This window comes from Copadichromis virginalis, linkage group LG17 (genome assembly GCF_057382275.1).
Source record: "Copadichromis virginalis isolate Kocher_CV1m ecotype Utaka linkage group LG17, C_Virginalis_male_GT1.1, whole genome shotgun sequence".
Lineage (NCBI taxonomy): Eukaryota > Metazoa > Chordata > Actinopteri > Cichliformes > Cichlidae > Copadichromis > Copadichromis virginalis.
The window spans coordinates 26398084-26412853 of record NC_140634.1 but is presented as its reverse complement, the minus strand read 5'-3'; the positions used below and the strand labels follow the sequence as shown (position 1 = coordinate 26412853).

The following is a 14770-nucleotide window of genomic DNA, read 5'->3' as shown; positions in this document are numbered from 1 at the left end:
TTCCTCATGAATCAAACGTTTTGGGAGCAAAATGCTGTAAAAATAATTAACTCAACACTGAAATCAAAAGATGAATCCTACTTTATTTTTGACCGTTTTGTAGGAATGAACATGATTGTAACTATGAACATGCACGGCAGGGTTTGTTATATTAAATACTGGGATGAGGGACTGGAATAGCTCCTTCTATAATAGGTTTTTGTGAATCGGGCTTTAAAAAAATATATACTTTTAATAAAGTGCTGGTAATAAGCCATTGCCTGTCAACAGCAACCTTTACTCTTCCTCAAAGCACCAGTTGGGTGCTTTAACAGGTGACCTCAAAGTTGAGCTGAGTTTAATTTGGTATCCACCCATTTTGTGCTAAGTGTCATAAGGAAAACTCATATTAATATTAGTTTAAGCCAGTCAATGTGATCTGATTAGTCAATAACAAGCATCAAGACAACTTTGATGGTGCAATACAAACTTGGTTTTCCCTTTCTGGTTTCTTTGTCAGGTTTTGCATAGTTTCATGTAAAACCTCAAACCATTTCTAAAAAGCTTTGCCCTGGAAGGAGTTTTTCAAAATCTCCAATGTCTGTGATCTAAAATGCTTTTCATGTGTGAATGAAAGACCAAAACGCATTCAAAAACCAACTTCTCCAAGACACCTTTCTAATGTGGACAGGGTCTCAGTGTAGTTAGCTTCTCAAGTGGCTTTGCTCATTTGTGTTTAGTTTTATTAGCTTCAATATTAGTTCAGTTCCTATGACAGCTGGGACATGCTCCAGCTCCTGCTACAGCCCTGAAATGGGTAAGTGGAAAAAAATTGAAGAATCGATAGTTTCAGGTTTGGCGTTTTTATTATTATAAATGAGAGGTTATTTGTCAGGGTCTCTGTACACAAATAACAATGTTCATCAGGCAGACTGTGCTAACAAATTCCATCAAACAGAGACAAAAACTAAAGACATTTTCTCATTTTTTTTAAATTTCAGTCAGTTTCATTTTTTTCTAAAGTTAGCCAAAATATTTTTTCACACCCAGTTTGAGCCTTTATTTTAGTTTTAATTAACTGTAATGCCCTTGCCAACATCGGCTGTCATCCTTCAGTTGAAAGTTTACATGCCAGTTTACTCTGAAACAGCTGGCATTAAACCTAATTTTCTACATCAAAGTACTCAAGCGGTCTAGAGGCTGGTCTCTGCAGCTGTCATCTGCATTCTTCCCCTCACAGAAAGAGAGAGGGTTGCTAACGGTGGGTCGCATTGTAACATCTTAGGCTGCGTCTACACAGGAAGTGATTTACAGAGAAACGGAAACCAGAGAAAGTTAAAAACATTCGACAACTACAGCCAAAAACAGGAAAAACACAGAGCGGGCCAACGCCAAGACAAACTTCACTCAACTTCGGAGCAAGCATTTGATACCAGTGATTGGCACATAAGTTAATAAATGCATAACAAGGTAACCTAGGCAACCAGAGCCTGTGTCCAGAGATGAGTGAATACTTGTTGGTAATTAAATAAATTAAGAATAATTAGGTTTACTGACTGAACCCTTACTCCTTCCTAGCAAGGGCACCTCGCCCTGGTTTCCATTCATTACAGTGGGGCAAAAAAGTATTTAGTCAGCCACCGATTGTGCAAGTTCCCCCACCTAAAATGATGACAGAGGTCAGTAATTTGCACCAGAGGTACACTTCAACTGTGAGAGACAGAATGTGAAGAGAAAATCCATGAATCCACATGGTAGGATTTGTAAAGAATTTATTCGTAAATCAGGGTGGAAAATAAGTATTTGGTCAATAACAAAAATACAACTCAATACTTTGTAACATAACCTTTGTTGGCAATAACAGAGGTCAAACGTTTACTATAGGTCTTTACCAGGTTTGCACACACAGTAGCTGGTATTTTGGCCCATTCCTCCATGCAGATCTTCTCGAGAGCAGTGATGTTTTGGGGCTGTCGCCGAGCAACACGGACTTTCAACTCCCGCCACAGATTTTCTATGGGGTTGAGGTCTGGAGACTGGCTAGGCCACTCCAGGACTTTCAAATGCTTCTTACGGAGCCACTCCTTTGTTGCCCGGGCGGTGTGTTTTGGATCATTGTCATGTTGGAAGACCCAGCCTCGTTTCATCTTCAAAATTCTCACTGATGGAAGGAGGTTTTGGCTCAAAATCTCACGATACATGGCCCCATTCATTCTGTCCTTAACACGGATCAGTCGTCCTGTCCCCTTGGCAGAAAAACAGCCCCATAGCATGATGTTTCCACCCCCATGCTTCACAGTAGGTATGGTGTTCTTGGGATGCAACTCAGTATTCTTCTTCCTCCAAACACGACGAGTTGAGTTTATACCAAAAAGTTCTACTTTGGTTTCATCTGACCACATGACATTCTCCCAATCCTCTGCTGTATCATCCATGTGCTCTCTGGCAAACTTCAGACGGGCCTGGACATGCACTGGCTTCAGCAGCGGAACACGTCTGGCACTGCGGGATTTGATTCCCTGCCGTTGTAGTGTGTTACTGATGGTGACCTTTGTTACTTTGGTCCCAGCTCTCTGCAGGTCATTCACCAGGTCCCCCCGTGTGGTTCTGGGATCTTTGCTCACCGTTCTCATGATCATTTTGACCCCACGGGATGAGATCTTGCGTGGAGCCCCAGATCGAGGGAGATTATCAGTGGTCTTGTATGTCTTCCATTTTCTGATGATTGCTCCCACAGTTGATTTTTTCACACCAAGCTGCTTGCCTATTGTAGATTCACTCTTCCCAGTCTGGTGCAGGTCTACAATACTTTTCCTGGTGTCCTTCGAAAGCTCTTTGGTCTTGGCCATGGCGGAGTTTGGAGTCTGACTGTTTGAGGCTGTGGACAGGTGTCTTTTATACAGATGATGAGTTCAAACAGGTGCCATTCATACAGGTAACGAGTGGGGGACAGAAAAGCTTCTTACAGAAGACGTTACAGGTCTGTGAGAGCCAGAGATTTTCCTTGTTTGAGGTGACCAAATACTTATTTTCCACCCTGATTTACGAATAAATTATTTGCAAATCCTACCATGTGAATTCATGGATTTTTTTTTCACATTCTGTCTCTCACAGTTGAAGTGTACCTCTGGTGCAAATTACTGACCTCTGTCATCATTTTAAGTGGGGGAACTTGCACAATCGGTGGCTGACTAAATACTTTTTTGCCCCACTGTATATATACACACAATATATAGTTCGGATTGAAAACAATAAATAGGTCAATTTAAAGACTTTCCATCATGTGTAGAACTTTTTGACCAATCTTTGACCACACACCGAGCTGGCAGCAGAAATGCTCGACAGCATCGGCGTTTACTCCAGTTGTCCCATTGTCTTCAAACTGGAAGAACTGTAATCCCACACTCAGACCCCAGTCACAACACCTGTGCCTTGGCTTAATGCTCAATAGGGCATGGGAGAGAGAGATAACGTGAGAAAGGGAGTCTGTAATCTGAACTTAATTATAAAAACACTGGTGGGCTTGGTAATGGGCTTGTAATAGGAGCTGGGAAGTAGCAGGCTGTTTCGGTAAGGAAGTGCAGTGGTCATGGAGAGGGCAGTGAAAGCTTAGCCGTCGCTCATTTAGAACGCATTCAGCCATCGTCTGATGCCTGATAAGTGGGTTAAAACCCATGAACCTGGAAACTGGTTCATATTGACACACACAGATGGCGCCTGCTCAGCAATGGCCACTTAGCTGGCTGGTGTAGCGTTATTTCATTAGCTTTTAAGCAGCTTCCAATGATGCTGTGTAGTCCAATCACAGAAGTCACATCCTTCCCAGACAATAAACACTAATGTTTTGTTGTAAATTACATACATACATGTGACAACAAAGCCAAGTTTTCTTACCCACATACTGCTCCACATCTTTGACAGAAAAAGTAGAGGGGGGTAGTTTCAGACCCAGACCCTCCATTTCGGTGACTGCTATGGGGTAGTTGAAGCCTTGCCTCTCCAAGTACCTGGTAGTCACCAGCTCACCCTTCATCCGTATCAGAATCTCCTCGGCACTGAAAACCAGATTGTAATAAGTTAATTCAAGCTGCCAGTGTTCTCAAAATAAAACCATAATGGTTTTAGCCATGCAGAGAGTTGCTTTGTTTACTTTACTACCCAAACCACAACACAATATAGGTGAAAATATTGTGTTTGTGGTGGTGGTAGCATTTTGACCCAAAAAGAGCCTACAGACATGCAAGCTGCTCTGTGAGGTGGTGATTAGGCACACTGAGAGGATTACCCAGGTCACTACATATCACCCATTTAATCCTAACGACAACCTTGGTTTTTCACCTGAGATAAAGTCAGGTGAGCCACTGACTTTTCATAAAGATTTCTACAAAAATGTGATCACAATCAAGAAAACTCTGGACCCAGTAATGTGTTTTTCTTTCTTAAAGCCACACTGTTTTGTGTGACTAAAAATATTCCAAAGCTACACATTTTTTCCAGAATCAGTGGTCGTGAAAATGTAAATAATCCACACACTGGAACTATTTTCTTTTATAGAAACAGAATCAATCAAACTCCCACTAGATATCTGTAAACGTGAGAACACAGAACAAAACAGTTTGCCTGGCTTAAAACCAAAAGAAGCAAGCGTGTACATATTTATGTCTTCTCCTAAATCCACTTTAACCTGTATGAGCATTAAGTTAAGAATTTCGAGTTTTTTCAGCAAATTAGAAAAACAATCCAGTTGGTCAGAAGGATTAAGTATGAGAAAAAACATTTCCAAAATGAAAGAGAGAACTGGAAAAAACACAAACAAATTCTCATACATTTGCAGTTTTTCTCTTTTCCTTTGTAACTTTCTAATGCAAAGCCTTACTTAAGCCTTTAACTGCATAGACAACTTTACAGGAGCCCAATTTTGAGCCTTCAAAAGTAGACATGATTCACAAATCAGAAAATCGCACTTTTAGTTTACCTGAATAAAATATTCCACTAGGCAAGGCCTTTAGAGTTTTAAAAGTGTGGCTCTTTGGGGAGGGGGGGGGGTGTTGATATCTACCTGGGGAATGTCCTGTTTTGGAGCTCCTTGATAAACACTGAGGTGCCAGCCTGCACCGGCTTCGATCCATCGTCTGGCTCTGTGTAGTCATGCCTGTGCCAGTTGTTGCGCTTTTTCACTGCAGAAAACAAAAAAAAGTAGGTTTGAGTTTCACTGGGCTGTCTCGTCCTAATGTAATAATGCCCTCTTGAAGCACCTTCACACAACAACATTGTAAATTATGCAGATCACAATCACTTGTCACAAGCACATTAATTCACTACTCAGCCCCTGTGCCCAGGGGTGGATATCGAGGGGTTTGTCCAATCAAAGTGGAGGGTTTACAGCACCATTCAATTAGCTTCTTAATGTCTGCCCTCAGGGTTGTCAAAGGTTAACCTATTCCCCTCCCCCCCTTAACCAAAAAAAAAAAAAAATCTGACTCGACTAACACTGCAGAGAGCGGCCTTCCCCCCGGGACTGTCCAGCATATAGAGACATGGGTGAGACAAGGCAGAGAATCAGAGTATGGTGCTGTTTTCACACATGCACCTCAAAGAATTAGGTCATACTTTCCGCTGTTGTGCTTTCTCACATGTAGCACACATCAGGAAATAGTTTGCTTCAGATATACTGGCTAATGGAAACACTTTACTGTTTAGGCTTCAGAGCTGCCAAGATAACAGATGCAAGAGGGTGCCAGGGCTCTAGAGTGCGACCAAATTGGTCGCAAATGCGACCAGATTTTTCAGTGGTGCGACTAAAAAAATCTTAGGTCACACCGGTGCGACCAACTGTTCGAGTAAAAAAATAAAAAATAAAAAAAAAGTCTCTGCAACTCGGAAAGTCTCCGTGTGGTCAACAACATATCATGCCCATATCGTGGACTAAACCAAGCAGAGACAGTCAGGGGCGGTACCTCTCTGATTGGTCATGTACGTTTGAAAGTGCAAGTGGATAGAGAGGGGTGAGCTTGAATAAAGCGATATCAATTCATTAAATCCTGAATCGACTTTTAAATATGAATATGAATTCCCTCTTTGCTGTTTTGCTTCCACCGCGATTTAAAAAATAAAATAAAATAAAAAAAATCACACTTTATGCACAGCTCTCTCTCTCTCTCTCTGTGTGCACTTCAAGAACAGTTTCCCATCTCAGATCTCTGTTTTCTGCATTATTCATTCGCTTCTTACCCACCAATATACCGTTATTTACAGCACTCTTTCTTTCTTTTCTTTTCTTTACTTAAATGACCTCGGACAAGAAAGCCTATTTTCTGCTGTTCAATACTGAAAATATTTAAACTTTTTAAAATTATACAATATTGCAGAATATTTTTAAGGTTATCTGCTATAAAAAGCCAGGCCAGGAAAATCTCCTTCATGTTTTTCTGTGTTTTTTTCTCAGTTTGACACAAAGGCATCTGCTGTGATGCTCACAATTCTGATGAAGTCTCATAAGTGTCAGTACTGATAAATGATGAGAATTATAATATTTCTGACAGTCTGAGGCAAAAGTGAATCGAAATCAAATGGATCATAGAAATCAGTGATGATGCCCAGCCCTAGTGAGTAGCCTAGGCCTGACAGAAGTGGATGTAGCTGTGGGTAATAAGAAAGGATGAAAAGAACTATTTATAACTTTTTGGTTAAGTTAAGGCCTGATCCATCTGAAATTCATAGCCAGTGCTCTGACACGGAGCCATCAACCTCTGAACTTTGAAAAAGCACAGTGTATCCAGAAAACACATTATATGCTGCAATAAATGCACTGCCCAAGTGTCCCCTCTCCCCACTGCCTTTCAGCGGCAGGCAGCAGCAAACAGGTCGTCAGAGAAGGCCAAGATGATGATTAAGTTTAACATTGTCTACAATATTGCCAAAGAGTGCCAAAGCACTTTAAGCACAAGATTGGTAGTTAATCATTTACAAATCAATATTGTCTGTATAGACAGCAAAACCCCCCACCACTACCACCACCAAAAAAAAAAAAAAATGCACATGTAAAACAGCGGTGTTAAGCTATGCGGTTGAAAAATTTGGGTGCTCCCAACTTTTGTGCTGGTGGTTTCTTAGGCGCACCAGTGCAACCGTTGCAAAAAGTTAGTCTAGAGCCCTAGCGTGCACAAAACAACTATTCATAAGTAGTAAATGCACACTAATATTTACTGAGATATTTGCTGCAATCTGACATTAAATGGACTATGCACTATGAAACTGCCAGGTTGCATGCACCAAGGTGTCTAGAAAAGTTCAGGACTGCAGTGTGTGTGAGTGTGTGCGTGAGAGAGAAAAAATGGCTTCAGGAAGCAGCAAAGACTCACTCAGGGAGGGTCCGTGTACGACATCACAGTTGGGACAGTGGTAAACATCAATATCCACAGCATGGTGCTCTTCTACCTGTACACAGCTGGAAAGAAATGAGATACAGAGTTAGGGCAAGTCCCCTACAGAGGTTTATACCGTTTTTAAATTGCCAGGAAAAGAAAACACGCCATCACAAGATTTTGCCCAAACATATACAAAGCATTTACTATAATAATGTATGTATGTAATAATAAACCCTACCAGCTGAAGGCATTCATTGCATTTACAATATATATGGTCTTTCCTTATACTTTAAAGTTCCTTCAGATAACTTATCCTGTAAATGGTGGCATATAAACCACTTTCAATCTAACTGAAATGAGTGGAACAGGTCTACTGCTTTACAAGCCCGTTCAGAAATGAAACGAGGACACCACAATCTTTATCTGACCTGGACAAGCTAAAGCAGATGAAACGCTCCCAAACTCCTGTCAAATGCTGTGTGTGTTTCAAGCAGAGATGCCAGGGGTCACAGGTCAAAGATAAAAAGAAAGAGGAAAAAGCAGCGCACACTTAGGTCAGGAGACCAAAGATAGCAGTTTTATTTTTTTCCCCTCCAACAAATGTTCTATCATTTCACAGTTATGGCTTCATTATTATTATTATTTTTTTTTTTAAAAACAAGCTGAATGATCTGGCCTCTTTTCATCATATAATTTGCAGCGCATTTATCAAGAGGAGCTGCAGTACAGCGGTGTCACTCATGCTGCTACTACCCCTGAGTATCCTGCAACAGCCAAGCCACAGGAACCAACTCACATGCATTCCTGGGTTGCATACCGGAGCAGCATGGGTTGAACAGCAACTTTGTTCGGATTGTGGACAATGTGTATAGTGTGATAAGCCAAAAAGTACAAACTAAAACTGAACTATCCTAATTCACATGACCATCCATCCATTTTCTACCACTTATTCAGGTCTGGCTCACAGAGCCAGCAGCCTAAACAGAGATACCCAGACCTCCCTCAACCCAGCTACCTCCTTCAACTCTTCAGATGGTCAAAAGAGGCAGTCCCATCCATCCGAGGGACAGAATCTCTCCTGCATGTCTTCAGTCTGCCCTGTGATCTCCTTTCAGCTGAACATGCTTGAAACACCTTGTTCCTTAAAGTCCCAGGATCCTTATTGGACGCTCAAACCGACTCAGCTGGTTCCCTTTTTATATTTAGGAGCAATGGCTCTACTGAAGTCATCACCAGAATCGTGGCCTTAGAAGTAGAGCCCTGGCAGTTTAGCTTTGAGCTCCAAATCAGCCAAGTGTGAGCTGGTGATCAATGAAGCAAGCAGGACTGTGTCATCCACGGAAAAGCAAACACTTAAACTTCAGGCCACTGAAGCCTGCACCATCCAAACTAAGATTGTCTGCAATTTGTCGACTAGATGACTAATCACTACTGTCACTAGTGTGCACCTGACCTCTTCACTGATACCCAGTGCTGATAAATCTGCCCATTAGCCACTAGATGGAAGTTAGCACAAATCTATAACATTTCAGATTCAAACCCCCCCAAATGATGCAATTAGAAACTAACAAATAACTTAGACTCAATGCCCCCACAGTTTTCTGTGAACATTGAAAAAAGTAACCAAAGTAAATTTCAGTTTAGTTTTAAATTTAGCTTCCTTCTACATTTTGCCCATAGTGTCACAGTTTGAGAACCACATTAGTGTTTTACTTCTTCTGACTGCACGTGGCATCAATTTGTGGAGATTCTCTTCCCCTGAGATCAGTACTCCAAAAACAAATGAAGAAATCTTGTTGCTTTTTTTTTGTTTGTTTTTTTGAGAGAACCAGACAGACGCCAGCTTCATTACTGGCCTACAAAATCCCTTCCTGCAGCACAGCAAAAAGAGGTTTATAAACAGGTTTGTTGCTGATATAACCTTTGCTTTTAAAGGTGAAAGCCTGCAGGGGGGATAGAGCTGACCGAAGCCTGCTATCAGCTTTGATCTACAAGGAACTGCAGGAAAACTGTAAAGGAAATAAAGCAGAGGGCCATTAACTCATCAGGAAATGGTGAGCTTGTGTGAATGCCTGCCACCCCCCACATCACCCTGGTGCACAAACAGGATATCAACCATACCACACAAAATCTGAACTGTTGTTGGTTGGGTATAAGGGCAAACAAATGCATTAGTACAGTAACTAATTAAATATCCATTTAGCTGTAAAGAACTCACATTTATCTCTTTTGAAAGTTACTTTTCCACTCTCCTACAACATCCATAAAAGACAAAAAAAAAAAAAGCTGAGAGAAGCACTCCTGCTCCTGCACGTGAGCAAATGGATAACTAGCAGTAACAGTGTACAGTGTTTGGCTGGTGACTAAGCCTAGCTCATGTATCAGGAATCTTTGTTCAAACATGTGGCCGTTCGCTGGGGGAAAGCATGAGTCACAGCTCTCTGCCGCTGGGTTCGCTGAGACGTGTGAATACAGCGTGTGCTCTGGGCTGACGTGACCTTCTTGCTACTTTCCTTTATATAACACCGCAGTGGGAAATAAGGGCACTGTGCCACATACGCCACCCTGACTCAGCGCGCGTGTTACCTGTAATGATTACCACTTTAACCCGAGCTTGTGAGTCTATGTGGACTTGAGACAGCAAATGTAAAAATGGGAGAGGAAAGAAAAGAAAGGGGGCAAGTATTTCCTGCTGCCTTACTCGGGCTTGATGACTCACCACAAAGCGGGGTGAGTGTGCAAACAGCTCTTGAACCGACATGAACCTCATCTGCTCAGTCATACGTCATCTCAACTCATAAGATAGTGTTATCATGCATTGTAAGACAACAAAAAGGTCAGAGAGAGTACAACCAGGGTGAGCAACACAGATACCCCACAAAACCTTGCTTTATTCCCTGATAGAGCTGCCCTCTGACAGCACTGCAGCAGATTACCGAGCTAAACATCCCTTCCTGAATGAGCGGAGATGTGTGTACTTGGCTAAACCCTCGCCATCAACAGCCCCTCTCCTCCACTTCCTCTCATCAAAGGCCTCCTTCCTGTGTAACTGAGAGGGTTTATTCATTAGTCCACGCACTGTGAGGGGGTTCATTGTCCTCAGTGATCAGTGCAGAAACACAAAGGCTGGAGGCTGGCATCGCCATTATTTTAAGCTCTAAATAACCGCTCCGCATGGGGTGTCGACACACCTACATTAGGGAACTGGCAGATCTCTAATGGATGGGTGGTGGAGATGGAGAGGATATGAGGGCAGTTAAACACACCTGGCTGTCTTTATGTGCCCCAGAGGAGCACCTGACTCGTCCGAGTGCGCTCAGGCAAGGCTTACATAAACAGAGCCGGACTTGGACAGCAGTAAGAGCCACTGAGGTCTGACAGATGGATAAGGCTCTGTCATTCTGCCCTCAGGGGTTAAATCATTTTAGCCAGCTAGGCATAAAAGCAACATATCACCCGTGCATTGTTTACAGTTTGAAGGACACAGCAGGGCTTTCTGTAGTCAGCTGGTAAACAACAAAAAGAGGATCACTTTGTTGTTTATAGGGTGTCAGGGAGCCCCTGGGAGTTTTAAACAACTTAATTGTTTTCAGTGCAGGTTGAGCTGCCCTGAGGCCCGCAAGCACTGGGACTCTGTTTTCACATGTCTTCAACATGGCTGAGCCCCATTTAAAACCTAACGAGTCATCAGTCTTACGAGTGTTTGCTGCTGAAAGACGCAACACAACAAACACAGACTGAACTCGCTGTGCAGATTCACAGTTCATAACATACAAATTATTGATCTATTATTTTGGTACATCAGCTATCAGTTTGATATTGTAATTTAAAGTGGTTTTCTAAACTTCCTTTAATTTGAACTGTGTGGTATATTCTTTACTGTTATAATTCAAACTGACTAGTAATCAATACATGATGCTTTTGACCCTTAATCGACTTTGATTGAGCCAAATGTAATGTTATTTCCACCCCAATGAGAGTCAGCTGAATATAAACAAGAGCTATGAGGCTGTCTTTACTTCAGCCAATCAACTTATCAGACATCTAAACAGATGATCTGAAACATCACAGACAGCAGTAGTTTAAAAAAAAAAAAAAAGGGGGGGGGGGGGGGGCACTTCCACTTAGCCTAAACACCAAAAAGGCTCTCCACAGAGGTGATCTATCTCTCTTTAGTGTGCTCACACTCTGTGCGACATTGACAGATCGCGCATTGAACTTGGCTCGCCGTAGCTCCCATCAGTCATTCGCTCCATCTCATTGAGCACCACTGGTCTATCATCGCCCCCACTGTCCACACGCACATTAGACAATGGGCAGACCGGAGGGCCTGACACCTACACTGTGATCTGATGTGACCTACCGGGGATTTACATCCATAACACTGATGTAAATTTGCATCTAAGAAACGCATGAAGCAGAGGCAGAGGCATTTACAGAGGCAGGTCTTGCAATCAGGTGAGGCTCAAAATGATGAATGGCCCTCAGACTTACACCTGAAATCTAAACCAAAGGGTATAATAGTGGGTTATACTGCTTCAGGGCACTGTTACCCCTGCAGATAGTCAGGACAAAAACCTGAAGGGGCAGCAAAGTAAACCAAAGAGGTCAGAAGATTAGTAACAGAGACCCTCAGAACATTTCTTCTGCAAACAATCATTTTGTATTTTTTTCAAATGCTTTTTTCTCATTCAGGTGTAAGTCTACCACTGTAGGCAATGTATAACTTTTAGATTAAAGTATTTATCAAATATCTAATAGGCACCAAAAAATATTCTGTTGGCCCATGAGGTTAAAGTACCATTTTTAGAAGCAGTTACAATAAAAGACAAAATTTCTCTTTTAGCACATAAAAGAGAAGATGTACACAATGTGGTCATTTTTAACTTTACACAATCTACCTTATTATCTAAGCACTAATTCCACTTAATTCTGGAAATAGTACTTTCCAGTACTCTGAAAGTAGTATTATGACTTTAAAGTAAAAAATAATAATTATTCAACTTTATTCTTGAAGTAGTACTTCTATCTTGTTCTCATAACAGTACTTGACTTTATTCTGGAAATAGTATTCAACTTTTTCCACGAAGTAGTAATTTTATTTTCATCTTGAAGCTACTTCGAGTAGTATTTCAACTTTATTCTCATCATTGCATCTGACTTTATTCACAAAATAGTATTCTACTTTAGCCTCAAAGAGGTATTTCCACTTTAGCATCAAAGCAGTAGTTGTTCCCAACTGGAAAAAGTATTTCTGTCTTCCTCTCAAAGCAATATGTTGACTATTTTCCTGAAGTAGTAGAGGGCTATGCTGTAGTTAATGTAGATTTAATGCAGTATTACAAATTTTGAATTATTAAAGAAATACTATAAACTAATAAAACTGAAGTGAATAAGAAACACAATGTGGAAACTAACTGAACCACAACTGAATAAAAACAAAAATGAATATGACTGCATTAAACTGTAATAAAGAGATTACTGAAAACATGGGGGGAGTTTATCAGGACTTTTTTTCAGCTTTCCTGTAACCTCACTCTTTACAAATCTGATGCTGATAAACCGTGACACTGATTCAGACAGCCTTACCACATTAAAGTACAGCTTGTTTTGTTTACTGAAACACAGGTGATAGAAAACAGGACACTCTCCAGCAACCAAGACAAAAGTCTCCCACACAAACACCAACAAGAACTAGCAGAATGAGCTCCTCCGCTTTCCCCTCCAATGGCGTGCCATCACCCACAGCCAGAGAATATCCCTTTCCTTCTGGCCTGCCTCGTGGGAAAGAGGCTGGAAATGTGGCCGTTTTTGGAGCTTTGCTGTGAGTATGTGCGTGTGTGGTGTGTATCTGCTTATTAGTCATCAATGGGGGAAGCTCCAACATTTGTTCCTTTTCTTGCTGGCAGATGACACACAGCTAGTCTGTTTTGGCGCTGACACACCACAAATCCTGGCTGCTGAGTTTTTTGGCAGCACACTTGGTGGTTACGCAATGGCTTCCGTCATTTCAACATGAGCAACCCCCCACCTTAAAAACCAAAAAAACAAAACAAAACCCAGATTATTGTATTCCTAAGCAGTCACTGTGGAAATGCACCCACACAGGCTGACTTGAAGAGTTGCCTAGGTCAGCCCATGGACTTAGAGCCACATTAAAAAAAACAAGAGAAAACTGCAAAAGAAAGAAAGTCGGATGCTGAGAAAATCTCATGCTCAAGCAGTGCGTCACAATATTAGGTGTGGACTGAAATTTGTACATTTTAGGCAATGTACATTACACAACATTAAGATTCCCATCAAGATTTCAACAGCTTCCACCTACATCTACGCATGAATCACAAAAACGTCTGCTACCTGCAATCACAATAGAAAAGAAAAAAACAAACCCCAAAACAAAACAAATACAACACACACACACAAAACCCAGACACGTGCCTGCTTGGTACCTTTAAATAATTCCCCTGCTTGCCACTAGGGGTCCGAGGCCATGTGCCTCCTCTTTCTAAATAGGGGGGTGGGGGATTTAAATTTCGCCAACTGTCAATCAAAAGCCAAACCATAACAATCTCCTCGTTTCCCCCACTTACTTTCTACCAATATCAAACCAGCATTTAAAACAAAGCTCATGTGTATTAAATAATAGATATAAACTACCAGCTTGCTATATAATTAACGTACAGGTTGTGCCCAAACAAGTTGAAGTTGTTTATTAGATCTTCTTGTATCATTAAGTTTAAAATACAACTCAGACGCCGCCCGAGGCTGCCGTTACCTTTAATAACCTGCCAGCTCTGGCACACTTTGTACACTAGAGCTGGTTTAACTGGATTTAAAACGACTGAATCACAGCGACATCAAAATTAAAGTTATCCTTTAAATAACTCTACGGAAAGGTAGTCACGTACGCTTTTGATCACCCGTGTTGACTGAAACAGCTCGGTATACCATCAGCTATAAGATCTACTTTCTATTGGGCTCTATTTAAGTAAATGCCGCTGATTATTATAATAACTACAAAGAGCTGGATCATGTCGTTTTGTTTAAACTTATCTGCGGCACGATGGAGTTCATTAATGTTGTTTTTAGGGGCGCGAACCCCCACTTTCGCCCGTAAAGTCGTGTCAATAGACGGTTTAAAACCCCCGTCGCCCACCGCTAATGGTTAGCACGCTAAGTTAGCCAAGACCGCTCAGAGAACCGTCGCCTTTTCTTAAAAAACAAACCGTGTTTCTCGCCTCCATGTAACTACACCTCTTTAGGATGTCGCAGACTACATACCTGCCGTGAAACCAGTCTTTACAGATGTCGCACTCGATCATAAACCGGCTCACATCGTAGGGCTGCCGGCAGACACAGTACAGCGGGGCCGCCGCCATCTTCCTACTGTCCCCAAACAACGCAGGAATGAAGCGGGCGGGGAT

The 14770-nt window shown here is 41.7% G+C and overlaps 1 protein-coding gene across 1 annotated transcript in view; it reads right to left on the bottom strand.

Moving 5' to 3' along the window:
* Positions 1 to 14770, bottom strand: part of kdm7aa (lysine (K)-specific demethylase 7Aa) — a 25739-nt gene extending 10969 nt beyond the window's left edge. The window contains exons 1-4 of the mRNA XM_085436584.1: positions 14628 to 14770; positions 7341 to 7426; positions 5039 to 5156; positions 3874 to 4034 (exon numbers count right to left, since the gene is read on the bottom strand). Of these exons, the coding sequence (XP_085292710.1) occupies positions 3874 to 4034; positions 5039 to 5156; positions 7341 to 7426; positions 14628 to 14725 (463 nt within the window). The 5' untranslated portion in view covers positions 14726 to 14770. The remainder of the gene's footprint in view (positions 1 to 3873; positions 4035 to 5038; positions 5157 to 7340; positions 7427 to 14627) is intronic.